We start from the raw sequence: 27839 nt of genomic DNA, 5'->3' as shown, positions 1-27839 counted from the left end.
AAAATAAAACTAAACCAAGTTAATGAGGATTTTTCTCTTCCTAAACTGAGTAGCCGAGACTAATTTCAGAGGCTGTCATCTAATCTCACAGTTCAAATAATAGTTATAAGCTGAATAAACCTTTAATAAGTTCTGTCTCACTTGAGTTATTGTTATAATTAGCAAAAGCCCATCAGGGCAGAGTTTTTAAAAAAAACGACCTCTTTGAAATAAAGGTTAATGAGACTGAACGTGGAGTGAGCATGCACTGCAAGAGTAATTTCACTGGTTTGAAAGCTGCACTTGACTTCTCAATAAATAAAATTGGCCTTTTCGGCAGATTTTGAAATGCAGGTTCAAAGTAAATCCACAATAGAAATAAAACTGGAAGATTTATTTGGGTTTTGGCACTTTTATATCCCAGTTCAATGCCTTGGAGTACTTGAATGCAGTATGCCTTTACTCAATTCATTTGGAATTCTAAACACTATTGATTGTTGGTCTCACTCAGCAATCCCAACTTGCCAAACACCGAGAGAATTGAGGAAAGCAACTTACACACAGAGAAGAGAACAAAATACAATCGATTTGGAGCTTAGCATAGTTAATTTGAATATTAATCACAATGTTAACATACTTTCTTAATTTATTGATGCACAATGTATGTTCTGTTTGTAACAGATCTGTGCAAATATGGATGCAACTATGATAATATCTTCCAAGGACTGTGTAGAAGAGCTAATAAAGAGCGTCCCTCAGCCTGTTAAAACATATGACATTACGGAAGAAAGAAAGCAGGTACAAAATTTTAACCTCTACATGCTTTAAATTAGGAAACCCATAAGTGTAGGGACACATGCATGTATAAGATAATATTCATGCAGCAATGCAACTTCCGAGCAGTACAGCAAAATGGTATACAACAGACTGTGTTGTGATAAATTCTCAATCTCAGATACTCTTCTTTAGAGAAATATTGACAGAAACCTTCTTCAGCAAGCTATTCCAGGCTAATTTTCTGAATAAATTTTGATTCACATTCAGATATATACAAAAACTCAGCAATAGCCCCTACCTCTACACATACTGATTATCCCAGACTCTCAAAGCTTTGTTCCTATGCTTTTCACTGTCAGAGTTGGTAGAATTAGCTCATACCCACTAGCTACCCTACCTACCTTTGTAGGAATCATCTCCATTCCTTAGGGCTTTAGACTGAGTGTATCACTCCCTCGCCAAGAAACTGGTTATAGCGTCTGTGGTTCTTCTCTATTGCTGTTTTCTGCAAAGGGCCAGAACAGTGACTAATACTAGCAAATGTTGGGCAAGTCTTCCTTGCTCATTGGGAAAAGTTGTGTCATCCGCTTAATTTGCCTTCTCCTTAGATGGTCTGATTGAGCTACTGAACCAACTGAAATCAGACAATTCTTTTACAATGTACATTAGTGATATAGATGAAGTAACATTAGCAAATTTGCTGATGACACAAAGCTGGGTGGCATGGTGAAATGTGAGGAGGATGTTAGAAGAATACAGGGTGACCTGGACAGGTTGGTGAGTGGACGGATGCATGGCAGATGCAGTTTAATGTGGATACATGTGTGGTTATCCACTTTGGTGGCAAGAACAGGAAGGCAGATTCCAACCTAAATGGAGTCAAGTTAGGTAAAGGGGAAGTACAAAGAGATCTGGGTGTTCTTGTACACCAGTCAATGAAAGCAAGCATGCAGGTACAGCAGGCAGTGAAGAAAGCTAATAGCATGCTGGCCTTCATAACAAGAGGAATTGAGTGTAGAAGCAGAGAGATCCTTCTGCAGCTGTACAGGGCCCTGGTGAGACCGCACCTGGAATATTGTATGCAGTTTTGGTCTCCAAATTTGAGGAAAGACATTCTGGCTATTGAGGGAGTGCAGCGTTAGGTTCATGAAGTCAATTCCCGGAATGGCGGGACTATCTTACACTAAAAGATTGGAGCGACTGGGCTTGGAAACGCTTGAGTTTAGAAGGCTGAGATGGGATCTGATTGAGACGTATAAGATTATTAAAGGATTGGACACTCTGGAGGCTGGAAGCATGTTTCCGCTGATGGGTGAGTCCCGAATCAGAGGACACAGTTTAAAAATAAGGGGTAGGCCACTTAGAACAGAGTTGAGGAGAAACTTCTTCACCCAGAGAGTGGTGGGTGCATGAAATGCTCTGCCCCAGAAGGCTGTGGAGGCCAAGTCTCTGGATACTTTCAAGAAAGAGTTGGATAGAGCTCTTAAGGATGGTGGAATCAAGGGTTATGGGAATAAGGCAGGAACAGGATACTGATTGAGGATGATCAGCCATGATCATAATGAATGGTGGTGCTGGCTCGAAGGGCAGAATGGCCTACTCCTCTACCTATTGTCTATATTTAATCACACAATTCCATGTAAAGAAAAAACTGATTTAAGCACAAAATTTTACGAAACATTCCAATTTTATTATCAAATCTCTCATCCACACTCTCAGCACTGATAATTGTTATCTGACATCAGGTATTCTATGTCTAACTCCTTGTGTGAGACCTCTCTGCCCTGCTCTTATTGTATATTTGGTCATAACATCAGAATGTGACTTCAGCCAAACCACAGTGATTTTAGGTTTCCATTTTCCAGCTGTTTTTATGATCTCTGCAATCATTCAGTTGTGACTGTTAATTGTTCTGATGTCCTAGCCTGGACTGACAGTGCCCAAATGTGTGTTCAAAAGCCAGTGGGGAAGATACCCTTTACATCCTCTGATTCCAAGTTGGATCTACTTCCGTGCCGCAGTAATAAACTCATGTCACTCCCTGGTATACACTGCCTTATTCTCCACCGCATTTTCTGCCCACTGAGATTATAACCCGACAGCTAACATGAATGACTACAAATAAATAGTGTGAGTTTGAAAATTTAATGAGCTGAACTCATTCCCTCTCCTTCTCATTGCATTGATTTCTACTGCACCTACCCTTTCCTGTCCACTCACATCAGATAACAAATCAGTAAATAACTACAAAAAGAAAATGCAGATGTTAGCGAAATGTTAAAGTTTCAGAGTTTCAATATTTTATTTTGATTGAGAGGGAAGGCCTCAATGAAAATTCAGTGGTTCAGTAGCTCATGTAATCTAGTTTATGTAAGGTTAACCTCAAGCACAGTTGAAGTGACGACGGTACACAGTGAACCAGTATACAGTCCTTTCATTCATAGTGATAAGTAATGAGATTACTGAACCAAACACAAAAATTGCTAGAGAAACTCAGCAGGTCTGGCAGCATCTGCAGGAAGAAAGCAGAGTTAACGTGTGACCCTTCAGTGTTTTCAGACTGTTCAGAGCTGCTGGACAAGGCATTAACTTTGCTTTCTTCCCACGTATATGCCTGATCTGCTGAGTTTCTGTAGCAATTTCTGTTTTTGTTTCAGTAATCTCATTAGTTAATACTATGAATGACAGGACTGTTCACTGTGTACCATCGTCACTTCAACTGTGCTTGAGGTTAAAATGGTACAATTGTATAGTTCAACCTTACATAAGCTAGATGACATGAGCGGTTGAACCACTGAATTTTCATTGAAGCCATTACCATATAGATTCCTTCCCTTTCAATCAAAATTAAATATTGAAAACCTGAAACTTTAACATTTTAAAAGCATGAAGAAAAAAGATTGTTTTTCCTCACAAATTTGGAATTTTGTTTTAAACAGCTCCTTGCAGCATTTTTAAATTTAATTTTCACTTTTTCTTCCCACGATCATCCAGGACCCCTTTGGGGACACAATTAAAAGGATGATGAGAACTATCCACTCCTATTTCAATGTGCCTTCAATTTCGGAGAAGTTGGGGTCACAGATTTATGAACAATCAGTTGTGGAGCTGGAGAAAGAAGGTGAGGGAGTGGTTTATATTGCAACCATGTTTGCAGCATTATGTACATAATTTACATTATTTCCGAAGATAAGCAAAATCAGGAAATGCAACACACCAAATGGAGGTACGCTATACCTCTCAATGGTGTAGAATTACTTGAGAAATCAAAGCATTAAACACAACACCATTGAGAAAAAGAGGGAATGGTACATGGGGCTCCAACTAAATAATACCATATCAGCTGCCAGGTAAAGAAGGATCGTATTTATGTAGCACTCTTCATAACCATCATACAATCCAAAGCACTTTACAGCCAATTAATTAAAGAGTAGTTATTGCTTTGATGTGGGAAATGCAGCAGCCAGTTTGTGTACCTTAATCTCCCACAAAAGAACCGATTCCTGGTTTTAATGGCCTTTTTAGGGTAGTGATAGTATTCCTACCTCTCAGGCAGGAGACCTTGGTTCAAGTCTGATCTGCTCCAGAGGTATGCCATTAACACACCTGAATAGTTGATTTTAAAAAAATCTATGCCGGCAGCCCCCAGGTTACAAATGGATCCCATTCGTAAATCAATTTGTACACAAGTCAGAACACGATACAGGACAATATAAAGGAGCTGTTCGTAAGTACAGGAAATGTTCATGTGTCAGATCTTTAAAATTAAACTCATGTACGAGGTTGCACTCATAAGTTGGACATTGTAAATTGGGGATCCCCAGTGCATTAATAAGCGCTCTTGTGGTATAATGGTAGACCCACTATCTCTGGATAAAGAGGCCTGTGTTCAAGTCCCACTTGCTCCAGAAGTGTGTAATAATATCTCTAAAAAGGTTGATTGAAAAATGTCCAACTCCCACAAATAGCCATGTGACAATGATCAGATTATCTGTTCCTGTGATGTTGTAAGAGGGATGAATATTAGCCAGTTCATGGGAGTCATCTGCACTCCTACTCTTCAGAACAGCGCTGTAGAACCTCGTAAGTTCAGATGAGAGGGCAAATCTGACTTTGGTTTAATAAGTCATCTGGAAGATGTCACCTCCAGTACTTTAGTGCTCCTTAGTTTAGGGACTAGGATGTTGGCTTGATAATGTTCAAAAGGAGATTTAGGCATGTCGAGTCTCATAACTGCGAAGTCAGATTACTACCAACAAGATCATGGCTGCTAGGGAGCTCATAAAATGTCCCTGCATTTCAGAGAAAACCAGAAACAGTAGACTAAAGATTGTTAGAAAAATTGTAGTTAATGATAATGAGCTGGCCAGCATTCACTTTACAGAGGCTACATTGTAGCTATACAATTAGGCACATAGCAGCATGCAACCTATTTATCTGATCTTGGCCATAATTATGTTTCGAGGTCTGTGTAAGTTTTTTACAGGACTAACATCTATTTTGTGTTTGGATGTTGCCAGGAGCCATTACTTTTGACAGAAAAATGCGTAACTGTGCCCTCCATCTTCGGAAATACAATGATTCCCTTCTGATCAATGACACAGTGCGCATGATTGACGCCCTTGAGAACCTGGCACAATTCTACAGTACTGAGGAGATCAGTAAACATGCTCTTGATCAAACAGATCGGTTCCTCCTCAAAGTATTTAATGGTAAGGGTTCTTTCTCCTCGTGTCTGCATGGGTTTCCTCCCAATGCTCCAGTTTTCTCCCACAGTCCAAAGGAGTGCAGATTAGATGGATTGGCCATGGGAAATGCAGGGTTACAGGGATGGGGTATGTCTGGGTGGCATGCTGTTTGGAGGGTCAGTGCTGACTCGATGGGCTGAATGGCCTGCTTCCACATTGTAGAGATTGTGATTCTATGATCTGTGGAGTAATTTCTCAGGGTAGTGTCCTAAGTTCAATCATCCTCATCTGTTTCATCAATGACTTTCATTTCACTAGAAGATCAAAAGTAGGAATGTTTGTCAATGTTCGACACCATTCAAGCCTCCTCAGATAGTGATGTAGTTTCTGTCCAAATACAGCAAAACCTGGACAATATCAAGGCTTGGCCTGATAAGTGGCAAATAACATTTATGCCACTTAGGTGCCAGGGAATGACCATCTCCAACTGGAGAGAACCTAACCATCTTGCCTTGACATTCAATTGCATTACCATCACTAAATCCTCCACCATCAACATCCTATGTGTTATTGTCTAAAAACTGAGCTGGACCTACCATAAAAACACTGGTCAGAAATGAGGAATTCTGAGATGAGTAACTCACCTTTGCGACTCATCAAAGCCTGCCCACTATCCATAAGGCACAAGTAAGGAGTGTGACGGATTATCCTATATTACCTGGATGAATGTGCCAATAATAACACTCTAGAAGCTTGGCACCATCCAGAAAGATGTTGCCTGCTTGATTGGGACCCTATTCAGTAACAAGGTACCATGGCAGTAGGATACTCCATCTACAGAGCCTCTGGGTTACTGGTCGAGTGGCATTACCACAATGCCCCCTCCTTCATGTTAACTGCAGTGGTTCAAGAGCATTGTTTGCCAGCTATATTTCCTTGACAATAAGGGACATGCAATAACTGCTGATGCCAACCCACACCTGCAAATATTTTTAAAAAATATCTGCTGCAGTCACAATGGTGCGGATTCATCCACAGTGCTGTTAGGAAGGGAGATTTGGCCAAATGACAATGACAGTGATCTAGTTCTTGTTCAGGGTGGTGGGTGGCTTGGAGAAGAACCTGAAGGTGATGGTGTTCCCATGCATTTTCTACTCTTGTCAGACAGGAGTTCAGAAGGTACTGTCAAAGCAGTAAATTGTTGCAGTGTTTTTTGCACAGTAGATAGCACATACTGCTGCCACCATGCATTGATACTGTTGAAGGTGGAAGTGTATATACATCCAGTCGGTAGTAAGGTTTGATAGTGATGCTATCAAATAGAATTGGCTATACTTACTAGCAGGGTTTATCTTTTAGAGTAAACACCAGAATGAACAATATTTCAAGAAGACCTGCACTTCAGCAGAGGTATGAGAGGAAAGAGAAAGTAAATTAATCTGTTTATACGAGAAATACCAGAGTTTTATTATGTTGTAATTTCATAAAAATATAGGAGAATGAATGGATAATTCAATGGTCAATTAATTAATTAATGATTGTTAATGATTTTCCCATCCACTCACTCTTTGTTCTTCTCATTAGATTATAAAGCTGAGCTGCACTCACTTGCCTTGAATCCAGTGTATGAAAATCCGAAGCTGAACAAATTGGAGCAAATTCTCCTGGAAAGGTTCAAGGACTCAAACTCCCGAGGGATTATCTTCACAAAAACCCGGCAGAGCACGCATGCCATGCTGGGCTGGATCAAGAGTAGTGACAAGTTACAGAAAGCTGGCATCAATGCAGAATGTCTAACAGGGGCTGGTGTTAACAGCCAGACAAAGCATATGACTCAGGTGAGCTGGAGCAGTGCACTGAATATGTTATTCTAATTGTATGACCATTTTTTAATGCAACTTGTTGAGATTATTACTGACCCTAAACATGGCAAGCAATGCTATTCCTAGAAAGGTTCAAGCAATAGGACAGCAGTCAGTAATGTAGACAATCCAGTTTGCACACAGTCAAGGGTAGAGTAGCCATAGTCCTACACTTACATTAGAGACAGAGAGATGACTGGTGGTGAGTTTAACCTGAGGGCCACCACACCTCAGATGAGGGGTGAGGTTAAGAAGGCAAGGCCTTCACAGTGACCTCAGCTGGTACAGGAATTGAACCCACACTATTGGTGTTACTCTAACACAAACCAGCCAACCCAGCTAACCAACCCCCGAATAGAGCGATGCATACAACAGATGACTATCACTTCAATCCTTTGGGAGTAGGTGACCATGTGTTAAAACTGTCTCTATAGTGCATTTCTTCCCTTTCCCCTTCTGGCTGTTCATTACCTCACATGCTCATAAGACTTTAATGTTGTCCATTGTCAACTAAACAGTGTGGCTGGGCCATTTAAGCAGCACATGGAGTTGTTCCACACTGCTTTTCCTTGGTTCTTACAAGCAACAGTTTAAAACAAGCTTCAGCAAGAGACCTAAAGATTCAAGGTTATTGCTTCCCTGTGGTAAGCTCTATTCTTTTTCTGGCCTCTATGGGAGATAACTGATTTGTGAGATGATTCCCATTGGTGGTGAGAATTCTCTGCTTTGGAAATGTTCAAACACCTTTTGAAAAGCAATGAGAACTGACCAACAAACTCACCATGAATTGGCAGCTTTAAATTAACCTGATCCTCTGTCAGGGACATACACACATGTTCATGCAGGAATCATAAGGAAGTCTTACTGACTTCTTTTCCTCTTTTGCTAATAACAACAAAGTCACCACAGTCCCAGGGGACCATAGGGCTGCTCTCATTCGAAGCCATAGTCCCACACTCTCATTAGAGACAGAGAGATGACTGGTAGTGAGTTTTAACCTGACAGCCACCACACCTCTGCTGGTGGGAGAGGTTGCAAAGGTGGGACCGTGATGGTAACTTCAGCCACTACAGGAATTGAACATGCACTGTTAGCTCACATCATACCAGGCACGTAGGGAAGTCTTCTTTGTGGTGGTCATGTGACACAAGCTGTGGGTTCAATTCACAATTGATGATCGTGGAAGATGTGTTTGTAACTTGGCCAAATAGGTTGATTATTTACCTGTACATACTTCTGATATACCTGTGGCAAATGGTGCTTTATAGGAGATCTCCTGGTCAGGTATGGTTGATGCAGAGATGTGCTCCTCAAACTACACCCTGGTTGGAGGGTAGTAGTGACATGTTTTGGGAAAGTGTAAGTATGGAAACTGATGAAAGCTATAGATGTGAACAGTAAGAAGCTACAAGACATGTGGGAGGCTAGTTACCTTGCTGCTACCTAATTTGATTTAAGCTGTGAAATCAGACTGGATCTTTTCTTGGTCTTTATGAATTGTTCCCATTCTATGCTTTGCTTTATCCACTGGACCAAAAGATTTATTGAGTTTTTAAAAAAATTATTCATGAGACATGGGCATCAGTGGCAAGGTCAATATTTATTGCCTCTCTCCAATTGCCTTTGTAATGGTAGGCAATGAGCTGCCTTCTTGAACTGCTGCAGTCTAAGTGGTGCAGGTCCATCCACAATGCTGTTCGGAGGGGTGATCCAAGGTCTGAAACCCAGTGACACTGAAGCAATGGTGATATAGTTCAAAGTCAGAATGTTGAGGGGAATTTGTCAGAGGTGGTGCTGTTGTCTTCCTGGCTGGTGAAGGTTTTGTATTTGGCAAATTTTGTCAAAATGGCTTGGAAAACTCTGTTGAACTTTTCTTGTTGATTGGAGCCCTGTGGCTGCATACATTAATCTCACGGCTCATCATAGAAAAGCAAGGCATCTGGACATCAATGAGGTGATGTCACCAACCCTACAATCAGAATGCATGCATTCTTTAGATTAATCGGCAGCTGCAGCAGTTAAACTGTTAAATGAAATTATCACTGCACTCCAATCAACTCCCTCCTGCATAATTAGTGTTGAAAATGTGAGATAAAGTTCTTGTTATAAAAAGCACACCCTGCAAATGATGCAGTACACAAAATGGGAACTGTACCACAATAAGGTCGTGATTGCGTCAAATAGTTTTGACAAAGGAAGATTTTGACAATTTAGAAGATTCTTCTCCTCTCACACTTTATTCTTTTATGAGATTTGCTGGCAAGGTCAGAATTTTTTTGCCTATCCCAAAATGCTGGCGATTTCCAAGGGCAGATATGAGTTGCTTTAGGACTGAAATCAATGATTTAGCAATGCTGCCTCACAGCATCAGGTACCGGGTTCAAATCCAGCCTCGGATGACTGTCTCTATGGAGTTTGCACATTCTCCCCGTGTCTGCGTGAGTTTCCTTTGGGTGCTCTGGTCAGGTGAATTGCCCATGCAGAATTGCCCATAGTATTCAGGGATGTGTAGGTATGGTGCATTAGTCAGGGATAAATGTAGAGTTATAGGGTAGGGAAATGGGTTTGGGTGGGTTACTCTTCAGAGGGTCAGTGTGGACGTGTTGGGCCAAAGGGCCTGTTTCTGTGATGCTATGATTTGTAGAGCAGATCAGGTAAAGCTGGCAGATTTCCTTCCCCAATAGGACATCTTGCTATCACCTTTGAACCCATGACCCCAGGGTATTAAGCTAGGCTTCTGGCTTACTGACCCAGTGACATCACCATTCCACCATCATCATCCTTTATCAAACATGCTGATCACTGCCCCCTAGGGATTCCTTCACCTTAAGTTCCCTCAACAAGTGGGTGGCACAGTGGCTCAATGGTTAGCACTGCTGCCTCACAGCGCCAGGGACCCGGGTACAATTCCCATCTTGGGTGACTCTCTGTGTGGAGTTTGCACATTCTCCCCGTTTCTGTGTGGGTTTCCTCCGGCTGCTCCAGTTTTTTTCCCACAATCAATGATGTGCAGGTCAGGTGAATGGGCCATGCTAAATTGCCCATAGTGCTAGGTGCATTAGTCAGAGGTAAGTATAGGGTAGGGGAATGGATCTGGCTGGGTTACTCTTCAGAGAGTTGATGTGGACTTGTTAGGCCTAATGGCCTGTTTCTGTACTGTAGGGATTCTAATCTAATCTAAAATTCTGCCTCATTACACATCGCTAAATCCAGAATTGCTTGTTTCCTAGAGGGATCCATTACAAATTGCTCCGATAAAGTATCTCATAGACATTCCATGAATTCCTTTTCTTGAGATCCACTACCAACCTGATTTTCCCATTCCACCCGCATATTGAAATCCCCCATGATAGTTATAATAGTGCCTTTCTTATTTGCCTGTTCTAGTTCCTGATTTATTTTCTTGCCCACATTCTGACTACTGCTAGAAGGCCTGTTCAAATCTCCCCTCAGGCTTTGCAGTTCCTCAACTCTACCCACACAGGTTCTATACCTTCCAATTCCAGTATCACTTCTTATTATCAATTTAATTTCATTTCTTACCAACAAAGCAATCCCACCTCCTCTGCCTATCTGCCTTTCCTTTCAATAGGAGGTGTCTCCTTCAAAATTTCGATCCCAGCCCTGATCCCCTTGCAGTTATGCCTCTGTGATCCCACAACACAGAACCCATCAATCTCAATCTGCACTACAAGCTCATTTACCTTGTTTCTGTAGTCTGCGTGCATTTAAGTACAACACCCTTAATCCTGCATTGACTGCCCCCCTTTTCATAGTTATCCCTTAACCACTGACCTTTCCATGCTCTATCATACTTCTTGTTCTGGAAATTTTAATATCTTTGGTTGAGCCCACCCCTCCAACCCTCCCCATTAACTTCTTTAGTAATTTTCCATGCAACTGAAGCCCCTCAAACTCTTCGCCCTCCGCTACCAATGCTATTTAATTTAAAGCCCTGTCCTGGCCTGAGTTATTCAATTCACCAGGACTCTGGTCCCAGTATGATTCAGGTGGAGTCTGATCTATCCTTCCCCAGTACTGGGGCCAGTGTCCCCTGATTTCAAACCCATTTCTCCCACACCAATCCTTGAGCCATGCTTTTACCTGTTTGATCTTGCTGACCCAGTGCCAATTTGCTGGGGAATCTGGTAGTAATCCAGAAATTATTATCCTTTTTTGGTTCTGCTTTTTAATTTGACCCTTAGCTGCTCATGTTCCCTCAGCTGAGTCTCTTTCCTCTTTCTGCCTATAATGTTGGTAACTGAAACTTGCTTCTCCCACTTGAGGCTTCTCTGTAGTCCAGAGGAGATATCCTGAACTCTCGATCCTACCCACAGAGAATAGTGGCTATTCTCCTGACTATACTATCCCCACTTACAACTACATTTCTCTTTTCACCCCCATTTTGAATGGCTGCCTATACATAGTGCTATGATCAGTTTCTTCAGCATCCCCACACCCCCTGCTCTCATCCACACAGGGAACAAGGATCTCAGACCTGTTAGACTAGCTCAATGGCTGAGGCTCCTTCAGCACTACCGCCTGGATCCATCCACCTGCCTCACTCATAGTCACAGCCTCCTGATGCTGACCACTGACTGAATTCCAAGTAGTTAATCTAAAGGTTGTGACTGCCTCCTGAAACAAAGCATCCAGGTAATGTCCCCTCCCAATGTGTCACAACATTCGAAGTTTAGACTTCATCTCATCAACTCTGAGCCGACACTTGCTACAGATATGGTCACTATGAACCACTATGGAATTCACCAGCTCCCACATTATACAGGTGAAACACATCACCTGGCCTGGTATCTCCATTTTATTTACATACTTCTTAATTTGATTTTTAAACATTTGTACTGGTCTTTTAGTTAGTAACCTGTAAATATTTTCCCAATTTACCTTCAATTTGAAAGTAATCTATAACAGATAGTCAAATTAGTAGCTTTTATGAACCAATGAATTTACAGTTTACACCATCATGTGATGCCACTCTTTTTTGCAGGACCCTTGTTCCTGGGCGTTTATGTCTCCGGTTAAACAAACCTTCCAAGCTATGAACCAAAACAAAAGTGAGCAAAAAGCACTTCTTTCCCGCTGCTCCAAATTCTCACGCTGCCTCTGAATTTCCTGAACTGTATACTCATTCAGGCTGTGCCTCGCTCCGGATGTGATCTTCCTGACCATGCAAAGCTTACTGTTTGTGAGCTTTCAACAAGCCCTCTCTTAAATGAAGTTACCCCCTTGCAATTTTCAGCTATCTCCATGGTGATAGCTTCATCACAGGTCTCCTTCCATGCCAGCTTATTGCTTTTGTTCAAACTCTCGGCCTGAATTTTATTGTTGTTTAAATCTCCTGTGAACATGCCTTTAAGGTTGATTTCCAAGTTAGTGCCAAACTCAACCTCACCTCGCAACTGCTTCCTTTGAGGGAATACAATTCTCATTGCAGTCAGTCACAACATCATATGAACCTAAAACGGAATTAATTTTAGCAAATTCCAATGTGCTGTGGTCTGTCGGACAAAAATTATTTACTACTGTCTCAAGAGAATCTGACCTGATCATGATGAAGCAAGCTTTAACTTTATCATCATCTCCTATTATGTTTATTCTCAGCCAAATGCATAACCTTCATTCCTAATTACACCAGTCCTCTATGTTGCAATTGAAATTGGCCCTTATTTCAAATTGGTCTTCAGCATTGTTTTCCTTTCAAATTACCAACTGTGCTGACTAACAATGTTAGACTGAATATAATGTGTACAGCGAGCAATCTTTCAAATTGCTCAAACCTCCGCCAAATCAACTTTGTACATTCCAAAAAGGGGTGCCACAATGGTCTTCGTTCCTTAATTTCTAAAATGAAATTTACATAAAGAATTCTGCCGAGTAACCATTCGTTCAGCTTTGTGGTCTGTAAAGTCGAGCTGAGGCTGCAACCAGATCAGCCACCATCTTATTGAATAGCACAGCTAGCTTGAAGGGCCAAATGGCCTACTCCTGCTCCTAAATCCTAGGTTACCATGTAACATATTTGCTTGTAGATTCATAGCCAGCAGCTACTAAACTACTGCACCTTTATTTTCACATCCCCAACAGAGAACTTAAAATTATAAAATGCTCAGATCTTACAATGTTCCATAGATGTTTTCAGCGATAACCATTCATCAGAACTGGGATAATCACAAAAAAATTGCAAAGTGTTTAAAGCGCTTCCCTGTCAGTCTAACTTGCTGATATTTTGCCTGGTTTATTTAGACCTTGTTATAATGCATCCAGACAAGCTCATCAGTACGCATAAAATTCAGTGTTTAATGTTTCCTGTGTGTTTGCAACATTACAGCAACAACAAAATGAGGTCATAAGGAAATTCCGAGATGGCATTATCAACCTTCTAGTTGCCACCAGTGTTGCGGAAGAAGGCCTGGATATAAAGGAATGCAACATCGTCATCCGCTATGGTCTGATCAACAACGAGATTGCTATGGTTCAGGTAAATTAATTGCTGGTATGCAGAATGCTGTGCTTAATCAGCACCAGTTAAAAAAAGAGAACAAAGAACAGTGCAGCATGGGAGCAGCCCTTCGGCCCACCAAGACTGTGCCAACACATGATGACTTTCTAATCTGAAACCTTTTGGCTCTATGCTGTCCATCTCCCTCTATTCCCTGCCTATTCATATATTTGTCAAGATGCCTCTTAAATGTTGCTATTGTACCCACCTTTAATGTTTTATTTATTTACTAGATATGACTATGGCAGATGTGATCCTACAAGATTAATGAGCAGGTCATGACCATTTGATCCATCAGGCCAGCAAGGAAACTGGGAAAAAATGGAGGGGGGTAAGGGATAACACTCCAACAAATTCCTCTTCAGTGGCTTGAGGTGATTGAACCACCTGAACAGGAAGTTAAATATATTTTCATTGGACATGTAAGACAAGCCATGATTCAAATACTTAAAATCAAGATGGGAAGCAGTGGTGCATTTTTTTTGGTGCACAACTCAAAGAATAATTACAAGTTAAAGATCGAATGAACCAGTTAAGTAACATCAGTGTAAGGAATAGACTGCCACCTAGTGGACAATTGATTCAGCAAAGATCAGAAGAGTATGAGTTTGAGTTGGAATGCATTCTATGTCTACAGTTGTTGTTAGATGAGAGTAATATATGAAGGGATGTTATCCTATTCTTCTTTGTCAAATTGATTAATGAGAGGAACTATCTTGAACCACTTGCTGTACATTCCCATTAGTTTATTGTTGCATTTTTCCTTCTTCTCCCAGGCCAGAGGACGAGCTAGGGCTGAGAACAGCATGTATTCAGTGGTTGCTAAAAAAGACGGAAAGGAGTTAACCCGGGAGTTTACAAACGAGTATCGTGAGGGTCTTATGAAACATGCAATAGAGGCTGTGCAAGAAATGCCAGAAAAGGAGTATTGCACAAAAGTAAGAAACATGAAAAGTTTTGCACAAATGTTGTACTGTTTTGCCACATTGTAATAGTGTATATGTACTTGCTATGGTTTTGGACTCTTGGCAATTCTGTACTGTCCAGCAGGTACAATTTACATAAATTATCTGGAGCAAGAGAAGCTTTACAAAGGGGAGAGGTAGACCCTAAGTAGGGGGTAAATGATTTTGGTATATCACTGTTTTAAGAGTGATGTTGTTTTAAGATTTAGATAAGCCAATTGACCAAGGATCAGGATGCACATCACCTGACAAACTACCATGCAGAGTTTGGCAAGTAGCCTAGCACACAGGAAGAGGGTGCATTCACTCATGGAGTGTGGGCATCACCAGCTAGGCCAATGTTTATTCCCCATCCCTAATTGCCAGAGGGTAATTAAAAGTAAACCACATTGCTGTGGATCTGGAGTCACACATAGGCCAGACCATGTAAGGATGGCAGCTTCCCTCCCTAAAGGACATTTGTGAATCAGATGGGGTTTTCTGACAATCGATTCATGGTCATCATTGAACACTTTACTCCTGAATTTTCATTGAATTCAAATTCCACCATCTGTCATGGCAGGATTGGAACCTGGGTCCCCAGACTGTTACCTGCGTGTCTGGATTAATTATCAATCAATAATGCCGCTAGGCCATTACCTCGCCTGTAACTGCAAGTTATGGTCTGACCTGTTGAATAAATCTGTATGAGCTTTTCAATAAAATGATACATTTTATTCAATGTATGTCATTTAGCAATAACAAAAGAAAGCACATCAGAAGATTTAGATGAGAAAAGACAAGTGGATACCTGAGCAAAGTAAAACAACTAGCATAGCCCGGTTGGGCTGAATGGACTATTTCTAAATCATATAGCCTCTGAAATCCTTTGTAATTCTAGCAAGTACTGTGACAGGAAAGGGTTGACCATCTAGTTAGGAGATCAAATTTAACCTGAAGCGATTTCTCTCTTGTAGATTCGAGAGCTCCAACTGGAAAGCATATTCAGCCGGAAAGTGAAAGAACAGAAGCATCATGCTGTAAGAATGGAAAATGATCCGAAAGATGTCAGGTTTTTTTGCCGGAACTGCAATGAGGCTGTGTGCCATGGCAATGATATTCAAGTCATTGAGGGCATGCACCATGTTAATGTCAATCCAAACTTCAAGTAAGTGCTCATCTTTCCATTGCTTAAGTTTTAGCCCCAACGTCTCAGCCACACTTGGTGTGTCTTCACATTGAATGTAGCCTTACATTTGTCTCTTCTCCCCTTATTTCCAACCTCTGTCACAACCACCCGGCATGCCCACCACATTGTCAGTGAATTGTAAATTAATATAACTTGTGTTGTCACCTTTTAGTTTATAACAATTTAGACGAGCAATCTTCAGTTTAAACAGTTTAAAGTTTAGTTTATTACAAATTATTACTGAAGATTAATTAAGGAGAAAGAGAAAGTATTATTAACAAGACATCAAGGTGAAAACAAAGATAACTGAGACAAAAAGAAATGAACAATACGCAAAGAGGCTGTGTGGTTTGCCATTGGGACCTGTTGTTTGAGTCCCTTGTTGCTAAAGTGAAGATCTTGAAGTCAGATCCAGCAGTGCCAAAGGCTACTGTAGTTGAATCGGTTGTGTTTTCTTATAAAGGTAGGCTCTTTGTAGGGGAGAAAGAGAGAGGAGATCCCTGGCTTCTGATTTTCCAGGTGTGCCCCTTTTATTCATCAGTCACTTTAGAGCTCACAGCTGTTTTGAAAATCCTCTCTCCTTTCATCCTCTTCTTCACCCTCTTGCTGCCTAGAGAGGAGTTTTCTTGCTGGTTATTTCACAATGGAATCTCGATTTTGCCTCTTGGTGGAAACTTTCCTCTTTTTGGAGCTCTGCACATGGGCTGTTCTTATCCTGGTTCAAAAGACCAGTATAGTTCTGTTACTTTTGAGGCATGAAGGGTTCCATGACGTAAAGAAGTCAAAATACTGCATTCCCTTAAAGCACTGGCTCCTGTCTTCAGTTTCTCTATGAAGCTAGAATCCTCACACTTCCAATACTTGTTTGCAGACTACTGGTATTTTCAGCTAACGTCTGTCTGCAGTCCACTTGCAGGTTGTAACTGTACAGTCAGGTGATTTATACAGCCTTTTCTTTTAGCCTCATGAGTTTGGTTAAAGTAAATTTGTTTTATTTTACAAAGAAAGATTATAATCTGATAACTCCTTCGGTCATGATGCCCTTGTGTCTTCTTAACCAAAGAGCTGACTTTTGTGTAGGCATAGTGCCAAACTGGCAAATGTCCTTCAGAATAAAAACAGGAAATGTTGGAAGTACTCAGCAGGTCAGGCAGCAGCTATGGAGAGGGAAAAAGAGGTAAGCTTCCAGTACTTCTGTCGGAACTGAGAAGTAAGCTGAGAAATGTGTTGAGTATGCATAGTTAATTTTAAGAACTATGTAGAGTAAGCTGGAAGAGAATGAATCATTTGAATGTTTTTTCAATTGAGCAACATCATGCATTTCTTGGAATTATGTTCAGCAATCTGTGGGATAAGATTCACTTGCTAATTTTTGAAGTCAAAAATTTAATGTGTGCAATAAGATACCTGCGTTTTTTTTCTGCCAGTCCTTTGACCAGCAAAGAAGCATAGTTTTCAAGATGGTACAAAATGGGGTCTATTGCTACAATTACTGAGGAAAATAAAACCTGACATTCCCAGAAGCTGCAGTCTCTCGGGAAGTCCTATTCTTAGACAAAATCCTTGGGAACGCATAGAGCAACGGTGGCAGGGGTTTCTGGGTGTAATTGTGGACACAGTACAGAGGTACATCCCAAAGAAAAGAAAGATTACCCTGGGGGGGAATTAGAAAACAATGGCTGACAGAGGAACTCAGGAAATGTATCACAGAAAAAGAGAGAGCCTATAAAGTGGCCAAGAGCACTAGGAAATCAGAAGATTGGGAAGACTACAAAAACAAACACAGGATAACAAAGAAAGAAATAAGGAAGAAGAGGATCAAATATGTAGGTAAGGTAGCCAGTAAAATTAGAAATGATAATAAAAGTTTCTTTCAATACATAAGAAACAAACGAGAGGCAAAATGGGCCGCACCAAATTAATGCAGGAAGGCTAGTGATGGGAGATAAGGAAATGGCTGAAGAACTTAATACTTTGTGTCAGTCTTTATAGTGGAAGACATGAGTACTATCCCAACAATTAAGGAGAGTCAAGGGGCAGAGTTGAGTATGGTGGCCATTACAAAGGAGAAAGTACTTGATAGGCTAAAAGTTCTAAAAATTGATCAGTCTTCTGGCCCGGATGGGCTACATCCTAGAGTTCTGAGGGAGGTGGCTGAAGAAATAGCGGAGGCGTTGGTTGCGATCTTTCAAAAATCACTCGAGTCAGAGAAAGTCCCAGATGATTGGAAAATCACTATGTAACCCCCTTGTTTAAGAAAGGATCGAGACAAAAGATGGAAAATTATAGGCCGATTAGCCTAACCTCGGTTGTAGGTAAAATTCTAGAATCCATTGTTAAGGATGAGATTTCTAAATTCTTGGAAGTGCAGGGTCAAATTAGAACAAGTCTGTATGGATTTAGTAAGGGGAGGTCATGCCTGTCAAATCTGTTAGAATTCTTTGAAGAGGTAACAAGTAGGTTAGACCAGGTAAACCCAGTGGATGTTATCTACCTAGACTTCCAAAAGGCCTTTGATAAGGTGCCTCATGGGAGGCTGCTGAGTAAGGTGAAGGTCCATGGTATTCCAGGTGAGCTACTATGTTGGATTGAGGATTGGCTGACAGAAGGCCAGAGAGTTGGGATAAACGGTTCTTTTCCGGAATGGCAGCTGGTGACAAGTGGTGTCCCGCAGGGTTCATTGTTGGGGCCACAGCTGTTCACTTTATATATTAATGATCTGGATGAAGGGATGGGGGCATTCCGGCAAAGTTCGCCGATGATATGAAGTTAGGTGGACAGACAGGTAGTACTGAGGAGGTGGGGAAGCTAAACAAAAATTTAGACAGTTTAGGAGAGTGGTCCAGGAAATGGCTGATGAAATTCAATGTGGGCAAATGCGAGGTTTTGCACTTTGGAAAAAAGAATACAGGCATGGACTATTTTATAAACGTTGAGAAAATTCATAAAGCCAAAGTACAAAGGGATCTGGGAGTGCTAGTACAGGATTGTCTAAAGGTTGACTTGCAGGTTGAGTCCATGTTTAAGAAAGCAAATGTAATGTTGTCATTTATTTCAAGAGGGTTGGAATGTAAAAGCAGTGAGGTATTACTGAGACTTTATAAAGCTCTGGTTGGGCCCCGTTTAGAATACTGTGTCCAGTTTTGGGCCCCACACCTCAGGAAGGACATACTGGCACTGGAGCGTATCCAGCGGAGTTTCACACAGATGATCTCTGGAATGGTAGGTGTAGCATATGATGAATGGCTGAGGATCCTGGGATTGCATTTGTTAGAGTTCAGTAGGTTAAGGGGAGATCTAATAGAAACTTACGAGATAAGACATGACTTAGAAAGGATGGACGCTGGGAAATTGTTTCTGTCAGGTGGGGATACTAGGACTCATGGGCACAACCTTAGAATTAGAGGGGGTCAGTTTAGAATGGAAATGAGGAGACACCTCTTCAGCCAGAGAGTGGTGGGCCTGTGTAATTCACTGCCATGGAGCACAGTGGAGGCCGGGACGTTAAATGTCTTCAAGGCAGAGATTGATAAATTCTTAATCTTTCAAGGAATTGAGGGATACAGGAAGAGTGCAGATAAGTGGCATTGAAATGCCCATCAGCCATGATTGAATGGCGAAGTGTTTTCGATGGGCCGAATGGTCTTTCTTCCACTCCTATTTCTTATGGTCTTATGGTCATATAGAGTTTCAGCATGCAGTAAATAGAGTGCCAGTATTTCTGTCTATCTGGTGAAGCCTGAAGAAGTGGACAATGACCAATGCTTAACAATTTGAATCCAAGTTGATTAGAATCAGAACTGGATATTTATCATTGGTTAATTTTATTTGATTTATTGTTGTCACATGTACCTAAGTACAGTGATAAGTTTTGTTTCACAGCAGTAAACAAGGACATACAGATCATCGGGTGTTTAGACAGAATGAGGCTGCACAGGAGCTGCACAAAAGCAAGATCAACTTTAGATTTGAAATTAGAGAGGTCCATTCAGCAGAGAAAAAGCTGTTCTTGAACCTGTTGGTGTGTGTGTCATAGAGTCAGAGAGACACACAGCACGGAAACAGACCCTTCGGTCCAACCCGTCCATGCCGACCAGATATCCCAACCCAATCTAGTCCCACCTGCCTGCACTCGGCCCATATCCCTCCAAACCCTTCCTATTCACATACCCATCCAAATGCCTCTTAAATGTTGCAATTGTACCAACCTCCAACACTTTCTCTGGCAGCTCATTCAATACACGTACCACCCTCTGTGTGAGAAAGTTGCCCCATTGGTATCTTTTATATCTTTCCATTCTCACCCTAAACCTATGCCCTCCAGTTCTGGACTCCCCAAACCCAGGGAAAAGACTTTGTCTATTTACCCCGTCCATGCCCCTCATAATTTTGTAAACTTCTATAAGGTCACCCCTCAACCTTCGACACTCCAGGGAAAACAGCCCCAGCCCGTTCAGCCTCTCCCCATTGCTCAAATCTTCCAACCCTGGCAACATCCTTGTAAATCTTTTCTGAACCTTTTCCAGTTTCACAACATCTTTCCGATAGGAAGGAGACCAGAATTGCACACAATATTCCAACAGTGGTCTAATCAATGTCCTGTATAGCTGCAACATGACCTCCCAACTCCTGTACTTAATACTCTGACCAATAAAAGAAAGCACACCAAACGCCTTCTTCACTATCCTATCCACTTTCAAGGAGCTGTGAACCTGCACTCCAAGGTCTCTTTGTTCAGCAACACTCCTTAGGACCTTACCATAAAGTGTATAAGTCCTGCTAAGATTTGCTTTCCCAAAATGCAGGCCCTCGCATTTATCTGTATTAAACTCATCTGCCACTTCTCAGCTCATTGGCCCATCTGGTCCAGATCCTGTTGTAATCTGAGGTAACCATCTTCGCTGTTCACTACACCTCCAATTTTGGTGTCATCTGCAAACTTACTAACTGTACCTCTTATGCTCGCATCCAAATCACTTATGTAAATGACAAAAAGTAGAGGACCCAGCACTGATCTTTGTGGCACTCCACTGGTCACAGGCCTCCAGTCTGAAAAACAACCCTCCAGCACCACCCTCTGTCTTCTGCCTTTGAGCCAGTTCTGTATCCAAATGGCTAGTTCCCCCTGTATTCCATGAGATCTAATCTTGCTAACCAGTCTTCCATGGGGAATCTTGTCGAACGCCTTACTGAAGTCCGTGTAGATCACATCTACCGCTCTGCCATCATCAATCCTCTTTGTTACTTGTTCAAAAAACTCAATCAAGTTTGTGGGACATGATTTCCCACGCCCAAAGCCATGTTGACTATCCGTACATCCTGTCCCTCAGGATTCCCTCCAACAACTTGCCCACCACCGACGTCAGGCTCACTGGTCTATAGTTCCCTGGCTTGTCTTTACTGCCCTTCTTAAACAGTGGCACCACGTTAGCCAACCTCCAGTCTTTCGACACCTCACCTGTGACTATCGATGATACAAATATCTTAGGCCCAGCAATCACTTCCCTAGCTTCCCACAGAGTTCTCGGGTACTCCTGATCAGGTCCTGGGGATTTATCCACTTTTATGCGTTTCAAGACATCCAGCACTTCCTCCTCTGTAATATAGACATTTTGCAAGAAGTCACTATGTATTTCCCGACAGTCTATATCCTTTGCCACAGTAAATACTGATGCAAAATACTTATTTAGTATCTCCCCCATTTTCTGCAGCTCCACACAAAGGCCGCCTTGCTGATCTTTGAGGAGCCCTATTCTCTCCCTAGTTACCCTTTTATCCTTAATGTATTTGTCAAAACTTTGGATTTTCCTTAATTTTATTTGCCAACACTATCCCATGTCCCCTGATTTTCCTCTTAAGTATACTCCTACTGCTTTGATACTCTTCTAAGGATTCACTCGATCTATCCTGTCTATACCTGACATATGCTTCCTTCTTTTTCTTAACCAAACCCTCAATTTCTTTAGTCATCCAGCATTCCATATATGTACCAGCCTTCCCTTTCACCCTGACAGGAATATACTTTCTCTGGATTCTCGCTATCTCATTTCTGAAGGCTTCCCATTTTTCAGCTGTCCCTTTACCTGTGAACATCTGCCCCCCATCAGCTTTCGAAAGTTCTTGCCTAATACTGTCAAAATTGGCCTTTCTCCAAATTAGGACTTCAACTTTTAGATCTGGTCTATCCTTTTCCATCATTATTTTAAATCTAATAGAATTATGGTCCCTGGCCCCAAAGTACTTCCCCACTGACACCTCAGTCACCTGCCCTGCCTTATTTAACCTTATTGGGATTGTATTATAGACCCCCTAATGGTCAGAGGGAAATTGAGAAACAAACTTGTAAGGAGATCTCAGTTATCTGTAAGAAAAATAGGGTGGTTATGATACGGGATTTTATTTCCCAAGAGTAAGTCAAGTTTTGCACCTTCTCTAGTAGGTACATCCACATACTGAATCAGAAAATTGTCTTGTACACAATTAACAAATTCCTCTCCATCTAAACCCTTAACACTATGGCAGTCCCAGTTTGTGTTTGGAAAGTTAAAATCCCCTATCATCACCACCCTATTTTTCTTACAGATAACTGAGATGTCCTTAGAAGTTTGTTTCTCAATTTCTCTCTGACTATTGGGGGGTCTATAAAACAATCCCAATAAGGTTATCATCCCTTTCTTATTTCTCAGTTCCACCCAAATAACTTCCCTGGATGTATTTCTGGGAATATCCTCCCCCAGTACAGCTGTAATGCTATCTCTTATCAAAAATGCCACTCCCCCTCCTCTCTTGCCTCCCTTTCTATCCTTCATGTAGCATTTGTATCCTGGAACATTAAGCTGCCAGTCCTGCCCATCCCTGAGCCATGTTTCCGTAATTGCTATGATATCCCAGTCGCATGTTCCTAACCATGCCGAGTTCATCTGCCTTCCCTGTTAGGCACTTTGCATTGAAATAAGTGCAGTTTAATTTATTAGTCCTACCTTGTCCCTGCTTGCCCTGACTGTTTGACTCATTTCTGTTCTCAGCTGTACCCGTCTCAGGTCGGTCTTTTTCCTCACTGTCTCCCTGGGTCCCACCCCCCCACCTTACCAGTTTAAATCCTCCCGAGCAACTCTAGCAAATCTCCCTGCCAGTATAATAGTCCCCTTCCAATTTAAGTGCAATCCGTCCTTCTTGTACAGATTACTTCTACCCCAAAAGAGAATCCAATGATCCAAAAATATGAATCCTTCTCCCATACACCAGCTCATCAGCCATGCATTCATATGCTCTATTCTCCCATTCCTGCCCTCACTAGCTTGTAGCACTGAGAGTAATCCAGATATTACTACTCTCGAGGCCCTCCTTTTTAAATTTCTGCCTAACTCTCTGTAATCTCCTTTCAGAATCTCAACCTTTTCCCTTTCTATGTTGTTGGTTCCAATGTGGACAATGACCTCCTGCTGGCCCCTCTCCCCCTTGAGAACATTCTGTACCCTCTCTGAGATATCCTTGATCCTGGCACCAGGGAAGCAACACACCATTCTGATTTTTTGCTGCTGGCCACAGAAACATCTGTCTGTACCTTGAACTAGAGAATCCCCTAACACAATTGATCTCTTGGGAGCCGATGTACCCCTCGTTGCAGTGGAGCCAGTCTCCATACCAGAAACTTGACTGTTCGTGCTACATTGTAGGGGGTGAGAATCCATCACCCCCTACATTTTTTAAAACAGCATACCTGTTTGAAATGGGTATATCCACAAAAGACTCCTGCCCTAGGTGCCTACCTCTCTTACCCTTCTTGGAGTTAACCCATCTATGTGACTGTATCTGAGACTTTCCCCCCCTTCCTATAACTGCCATCAACCACATACTGTGTTCATCAATCCACAGTTGTCAGCAATTTAACTTCATCTCCAGGAATTCTGTGGGCGGCACGGTGGCACAGTGGTTAGCACTGCTGCCTCACAGCATCAGAGACCCGGGTTCAATTCCCGACTCAGGCAACAGACTGTGTGGAGTTTGCATGTTCTCCCCGTGTCTGCGTGGGTTTCCTCCGGGTGATCCGGTTTCCTCCCACAGTCCTAAAGATGTGCAGGTCAGGTGAATTGGCCATGCTAAATTGCCCGTAGTGTTAGTTAAGGGGTAGATGTAGGGGTATGGGTGGGCTGTGCTTCGGCGGGTCGGTGTGGACTTGTTAGGCCGAAGGGCCTGTTTCCACAGTGTAAGTAATCTAATTTAATAAAATTCGCTCTTTTGTTATTTTTTTTAAAAGCCATCATCTCTGCAGAAACTTGTATTTTTGTGTGTGTGTGTGCGTGTGTGTCATTAATTCCAGATCATGATTTAGGTGCCAATCATCAGTTGCCACTGGCTTTAGGAGTTGCCACTGGCTTTAAGAGTAAGTTTTATTCACAGATAGTTTTGACGTTTATTAAAGAAGACTTGTCAATGTTCCTTTTTTTTGGATTGCAGTATAAGAAAACAAAATTAACCATTCTTGTGAGTTGAATTAACAATGTATCTGGATATGTAGTGGAGTTTGAATATCAGTGCATGTTTCTCATCACAGTGATAACAAACCTAATAGGACAAAAGAAAAAAAATTGCAAATGCTGGATCTGAAATAAAGACAGAAAGTGACAACATCCATGAAGAGAGAAACAGAATTAAAGCTTCAAGGCCAGGAGATTCTTTTGAGTCAACACCAAATTGGTTTCTCTCTCCACAGATGCTGCCAGTTTCTCTACCACTTGCTGTAAAAACGTAATAGGATTTGAGCAAGTGAACTGTAGAGGGAGAGTGGGAAGAAGTCGAAAAGGGCAGGTGTGTGATCCGCTGAAGGGCAAGAGAGATGAAATGTCAAAAGGTTTCATGGTGAAAAGTGCCTAGTTAATCCAATCTATATGAAGCTTAAATTCACTCACGATCACTGCGGCTACCTTTTGCAAGCCGGCATTAAAATATATTCCAATTAAAAATAAATGTTTGTTATGCTCACCGTTGCCTCTTTTGTTTTTGCAGAATTTACTACAGAGTAAGTGGAAAAATAAATCTTCCAAGAAAATTTGAGGACTGGGAACCTGGTGGGACAGTGAGCTGCCGCAAGTGTGGTCAGGTATGTAAAAAACAAAGCAACTCTTCATAAAGACCGAGCAGTCATTGGTAGTACAGGAATAAAGTGGATACCTGCTTTCACAAAATTAAAATCAGGCTCCATGGAAAACTGATTATGAGAATGATTCAGAATGAGTGGTTTGTGCAGTCCATAGTTGAAGATTCTGTGTAGTTTTACCAGAAGTATTTTTTCTTTGCAGACACTTAGAGATAAACAGAATGCATGAAAAGAGAAGTATTTTATGATCGCTAATAGTTTGACTCACCTGAGACTGTGTGGAATCAACCATTGGCTGCCTTAGTCATTTTAACTCAGTATCACACTGGCCATTGGGGCCTCACCTTAAGCAACTAAAATGTTTGCTATTTGTGTGGTCAGCTTCCAGCAGCATCTAATGACATTTTCCTGAGGAACCTCCTTTCTGAAGGCCCCACAGCCTAAAAAGCACCCTCGCCCCAACCCAGCTTCAATACCACCACTGCAGGATTGCCCTCTCTGATCCCCCACAGGCCACCAACCTGACTCTGTCACGTCCTCCTCACACATACTGGCCTTTTTCACAAGGCCCAAAACATGGAGGCGCCATTCTTTCTCCTTCTGCCACGGCAGTTTTAAAAAATTCATTCATGGGATGTAGGCGTCGCTGGCTAGGCCAGCATTTATTGCCCATCCTTAATTGGCCAGAGGACACTTAAGAGTCAACCACATCACTATGCGTCTGTGGTTACAGGTCATACCAGTTAAGGATAGTAGTTTTATTCCCTAAAGGACTCTTTCCCGCCTTTGCTAATATCACCTCATGACTGGGCCATGCAGACTCCTTTCTTGATACCTTCTGACAGTACTTCACCATATTTCTAGCCTCTTGACCCATCTTCAAAAATATGGGTAAACTTCTGCTATGTGATTTCCTTTCAATCAATGTTTTTAAAATAAGAGGTAACTGAAATCCAACAAAATACCAAGTCGGATTCTGGATGGTGAACTTAAAATGCATGCATGAATACTTGTTAGGCACTCACAACTCTCAAAGTGCCGGGACAGGCGTAGTGGGTCAAATGATCTCTTTCTGTGCTGAAACTATGCTATGATTTGAAAATCAGTTGCATGGCTCTCAAAAGCCTGATACTCTCTGGTATCTGGTCATTGCTGCACCTGAGTGAAGTTTACTTTGAAATACTTTTCAAGCACCTCTGTACGATCTTTCTCCACACAGGCCTGGGGGATGGAGATGATCTACAAGTCTGTGTCTGTGCCCAGTTTAAACATCAAGAATTTTGTGGTTGAATTGCCAACTATGAAAAAAACCTTCAAGCAATGGAAAGGTGTCCCGTGCCAGATGGAAGAGTTCAACTACGTAGAATTTTGTTCAAAACGCCATCCAGATCTCTTTGCAGATTTCTTATAAAACTGAAACTGGCTAAACGTTTATGAAATATCTATGTACAAGTATCCCCAATTTTCGAAAGTTCGCTTTAAGCCACTTTGCTTTTATGAAAGATCTACCTGTTTTCACTAACCAAAAGAAATCTGAAAGGATTTTCACTTTTACGAAAAAAAGCAAAAATTTTCCCATATAAATTAATGCTCTTCACTTTACGCCATTTTGGTTTACGAAAGGTTTCACAGGAACACTCTACTTTCGGATAGGTGGGGAAACCTGTACTCAGCCACAGACGGGGTGTTACTGGACTGAATTTGCATCCTCCAGCTTGTGGTAATGACAAAATGAAAATAATCACGTTTATTATTGTATAAATCCTAAAATATTTAGTTTCTTACCTATTTAAGGAGAAGAGTGAGATGTATTCTTTAAGAATTAAGTTGCTGTTTCTGTTATGTGGGGCTAATGGCAATTGATGAATTCTTGAAATAGTGGCTAAATATAAGTGTTTTTTTCTTCTGTTTCTTAAAAAAAAAGCATAAGTCATTTTCAGGATGAAGGTCTCTGCTTCATTGTTCTGAGGAAATTGTGGTAAACTGCTTATGAGCCATTTTGAAAGACAGTTAAGTTACTGCACTGCTCATGATAATTTCACTATTGTCAAGATATCACAATGAAATCTAGGGGAATTTAATATATTACTGTAGGGTTATGCACTTGATTAATACTGAACTGTTTACACAAAATAGCATGTTTGAGTACTTATCATTCAACAGCACAGGCTACCAGTCAATCTGAATACATTTCAAATTATTATTTTTGCGGAATTAGATTTCAAGTGGAAAGCTTTTCTGTTGTCCGTGCGACTGTGGTTAATGTCAGATATCTTTCCACTTTTCATATGTGTGCTGAATTTATCTTCTTGCTAGACCAAGTCTACTAATGTTCAAGTTTATAAAATGTAATGACCAATAATAAAATCAACAAATGAATGATCAACAGACACTATCCTTTGCCTGATCTTCCTTCCCCGTTTTAAGGAACCGCCTTCACAAGTTCATGATACTGACTGCCAAAAGCAAATTAGGTGAGATGTTAAAATCTTATTGCAGATTCCTTACAGTGTGGAAACAGGCCCTTCAGCCCAACAAATCCACACCAACCCTCCAAAGAGTAACCCACCCAGACCCATTTCCCTCTGACTAATGCACCTAACACTATAGGCAATTTAGCACGGCCAATTTACCTGCCCTGCACATCTTTGGACTGTGGGAGGAAACAAGAGCAAACCCACGCAGACACGGGGAGAATGTGCGAACTCCACACAGACAGTCACCCAAGATTGGAATCGGATCCAGATCCCTGACGCTGTGAGGCAGCAGTGCTAACTACTGAGCCA

The 27839-nt window shown here is 41.5% G+C and overlaps 1 protein-coding gene across 1 annotated transcript in view; it reads left to right on the top strand.

Annotated features, from left to right (window-relative positions):
• Positions 1 to 27443, top strand: part of dhx58 (DEXH (Asp-Glu-X-His) box polypeptide 58) — a 37902-nt gene extending 10459 nt beyond the window's left edge. The window contains exons 5-13 of the mRNA XM_043674958.2: positions 661 to 777; positions 3751 to 3877; positions 5277 to 5468; positions 7029 to 7282; positions 13653 to 13802; positions 14600 to 14761; positions 15745 to 15935; positions 24963 to 25056; positions 26273 to 27443. Of these exons, the coding sequence (XP_043530893.2) occupies positions 661 to 777; positions 3751 to 3877; positions 5277 to 5468; positions 7029 to 7282; positions 13653 to 13802; positions 14600 to 14761; positions 15745 to 15935; positions 24963 to 25056; positions 26273 to 26464 (1479 nt within the window). The 3' untranslated portion in view covers positions 26465 to 27443. The remainder of the gene's footprint in view (positions 1 to 660; positions 778 to 3750; positions 3878 to 5276; positions 5469 to 7028; positions 7283 to 13652; positions 13803 to 14599; positions 14762 to 15744; positions 15936 to 24962; positions 25057 to 26272) is intronic.
• The last annotated feature ends 396 nt before the right edge of the window (positions 27444 to 27839 follow it).

Source organism: Chiloscyllium plagiosum, unplaced genomic scaffold, assembly GCF_037043375.1.
Source record: "Chiloscyllium plagiosum isolate Xiang-an unplaced genomic scaffold, Cpla_swu_hap1 HiC_scaffold_32, whole genome shotgun sequence".
NCBI lineage: Eukaryota > Metazoa > Chordata > Chondrichthyes > Orectolobiformes > Hemiscylliidae > Chiloscyllium > Chiloscyllium plagiosum.
This window is presented reverse-complemented; position numbering and strand designations above follow the sequence as displayed.